This window comes from Octopus bimaculoides, chromosome 26, assembly GCF_001194135.2.
Source record: "Octopus bimaculoides isolate UCB-OBI-ISO-001 chromosome 26, ASM119413v2, whole genome shotgun sequence".
Classification (NCBI taxonomy): Eukaryota; Metazoa; Mollusca; class Cephalopoda; order Octopoda; family Octopodidae; genus Octopus; species Octopus bimaculoides.
Window position 1 is genome coordinate 21,729,727 of NC_069006.1, and position 982 is coordinate 21,730,708.

Sequence of the window (982 nt, forward strand, 5' to 3'; positions counted from 1 at the left end):
CAATCCCTCCATGTTTAAGATCACGGGGGGGGGGGGACCAGCCAGACCTCACAGCTGCAATCATGTGTTGGCTCTCCCAACCACTTACTAGCAAGGACTACTACTCAACAACCACTCTCAGCACACTTGACCTTGCTACAGACCCCCTAAGCAGGAGGCCATCTTTAACCTGTTGCTTCCTGACATGACCTCATGTTGCCCCTCACTCTTCTGGTCCCTTCATGACATCACTCCCTCTCGCTTCCGGTCACTCACCCTACCTCCACAGTAAAACTTATGGGAGGCCCAACTTCGCATATAGGACCTGGGATGATTTTTTGAGACAAAAAGCATATCTAACAGGACATCAGATATGGTACACATTTTTTCACACACACACACACACATGCACCCTGTCTCTCTATGCAGGCATGGCTGTGTGGTAAGAAGTTTACTTCCTAACCACAAGTGTCTTCTACTATAGCCTTAGCCCGACCAAAACCTTGTGAGTGGATTTGGTAGATGGAAACTGAAACAAGCCCATTGTATATATACATATATATATGTATGTGTGTGTTTGTTCCCCCTGCCATTGTTTGACAACCGATGCTGGTGTGTTTATGTCCTCGTAACTTAGCAGTTCAGCAAAAGGGTCCAATAGAATAAACACTAGGCTTACAAAGAATAAATCTTTGACTAAAAACCCTTTAAGGCAGTGCTCCAGCATGGCCGCAGTCCAATGACTGAAACAAGTAAAAAAATATATTTTACCTCTCGTTTAGATTTTTCCAGGAAATGTTTGTCGGTGAGTTTGTAACTGTATTTAAGGGCACACGGGGCATCGGAGGAGAAATATGGGTTGTGAACCATGTTGCAGTGCAGATGGGTCATTGTATAAACAGCTGCCTCCACACCAGAGTGACCATCATAAACAGCATAGTAGGACTGGCTAGGGTAACCCTGCAACAAATAATAATACAAGATCAGATGATGGTGGCGAGGA

At 45.0% G+C, this 982-nt stretch overlaps 2 protein-coding genes across 2 annotated transcripts in view; one reads left to right on the forward strand and one right to left on the reverse strand.

Annotated features, from left to right (window-relative positions):
• The window catches only part of LOC106880674 (DNA repair protein RAD51 homolog 3), a 107,263-nt gene that overhangs the window by 12,476 nt on the left and 93,805 nt on the right, over window positions 1–982 (forward strand). The gene's annotated exons all lie outside the window — the stretch shown is intronic.
• The window catches only part of LOC106880672 (protein phosphatase 1E), a 77,865-nt gene that overhangs the window by 7,024 nt on the left and 69,859 nt on the right, over window positions 1–982 (reverse strand). Inside the window, exon 4 of the mRNA XM_014930721.2 lies at window positions 751–939. Within this exon, the coding sequence (XP_014786207.1) occupies window positions 751–939 (189 nt within the window). The remainder of the gene's footprint in view (window positions 1–750; window positions 940–982) is intronic.